Here is a 1,438-nt window from a genome sequence, read left to right as displayed (position 1 = left end):
CCCCCCCAGCCACTAAGGCAGCTTTAACCACAGCCCAGTTTTCGGAGTTAATATTAAGATCTCTGATATCAGCTGCTCCTCTGGCTCTAACAAAACCTAAAGAAACAAGATGTCAAAATTGTGTTGCATTTGCTTGTTATTTAAGATCCACTTTTTTTTCAAAAGGAATTTGAAAACCCAGAAAGTGAAATAAACTACAAATCAGTTGCATCTTTCATGACTGATAACCTTAACAGCATTAAAAAGAAACCATTACAATGATATCCTTCTTGGTAAGGGGTTTTATATTAGTTTTTACAATACTCAAACATTTCTGTTGGGGATTAAAATAGTTTACTTACAGAATATTAGAAATTAGTTTTGTATGTTTAAGTTTAATTGTAACTTGCTTAGAGTTTAGCGTAAGTGGGCCCTGCTCAAAACTTCATATAGGTGAACTTCAAATGAACATGAATGTCTAAGCAGGGGAGGAAGCAGAGAAAGATAGGATACCCTTGGATAAATGTTGAGAACCTGGAGGGCCCCAAGGCCAGCCCAAGAAGGAAGACAAGGGCAGTTAATGGCCTGCCCACATGGACATGAGGAAAGAATCCAGTGAGGTGTTAGAAGACCCCAGACCATAAATCGCCATTGGACCAAGGGGAGCATGCAAGGAGAATGCAAGGGCACATGAAGATTGGGTGCACAGACTGTAAGGGTATAAACGCCCAAGGATTTCTTACTTCAGAGTCCCTCTAGGGGACACCCAGCTTGCGCAGAAATTAACTTGTTCTGCCTCAGAACCTAGGATCTGAACTTTTCTTTAACAACTTCCTACAGAAACAATTAACTAGAATGTGAAAATCCAAGGAAACATATCTCACACTAAAAGCCAGTGGCATGTTGAACAATCAGGGCATTTTCGATTAGATCAGCTGTTCCCGGGCCACATTTTGTCACTCTAGGATCTCGGCCAAGCCCAGCAGAAATGTGTACCAGTCAATTTCAAATTAAGGAAAGAAAATGATACAAGTGAACACTATTCTTGTTACAATTATATACACCTGACTCCAAAACTATGTTAAAATTTTTTCCAACCTATTTACCTGAGGCCCTTAGCTGGCCAAGCATCTGTGTTCTCATTCCAACGATGATTTCCATAGTAGCTTAAGACAGAAATTTCTTTTCCCAGAAGCCTCTCTCCCAGCCATCACTGCGTGCCTTCTGCCATGCCTGTAAATAGATTTTTAACATTTTCCTATTAATTTATCTAAAATTAATAAAATGCATGTTTTAAAAATTACATTGACATCAATAAAATGAAAGCAAGATCTACTCTCAAAGAGAGGCAATGTATCAAACCAGATTTTTTTGTTTAAATACTACATTCTCTTTACTCATTCCCTAACCTAACATATTGATCATTATGTTATTATAAGTTAATTATATTAAATTATTA

General features: G+C 37.6%; 1 protein-coding gene across 1 annotated transcript in view; it reads right to left on the bottom strand.

Annotated features, from left to right (window-relative positions):
- Positions 1–1,233, bottom strand: part of LOC103804086 (YTH domain-containing protein 2-like) — a gene marked incomplete at its 3' end in the record, with an annotated part of 9,278 nt that extends 8,045 nt beyond the window's left edge. Inside the window, 3 exon segments of the mRNA XM_009076676.1 lie at positions 1–2; positions 5–96; positions 1,086–1,233. The exon segment at positions 1–2 is cut by the window's left edge and continues 121 nt beyond it. Of these exon segments, the coding sequence (XP_009074924.1) occupies positions 1–2; positions 5–96; positions 1,086–1,233 (242 nt within the window).
- Between the last annotated feature and the right edge of the window lie 205 nt (positions 1,234–1,438).

Source organism: Acanthisitta chloris, unplaced genomic scaffold (assembly GCF_000695815.1).
Source record: "Acanthisitta chloris isolate BGI_N310 unplaced genomic scaffold, ASM69581v1 scaffold21766, whole genome shotgun sequence".
NCBI lineage: Eukaryota > Metazoa > Chordata > Aves > Passeriformes > Acanthisittidae > Acanthisitta > Acanthisitta chloris.
The sequence above is the reverse complement of the archived record's forward strand: the minus strand, read 5'-3'. Positions and strand labels throughout refer to the sequence as shown.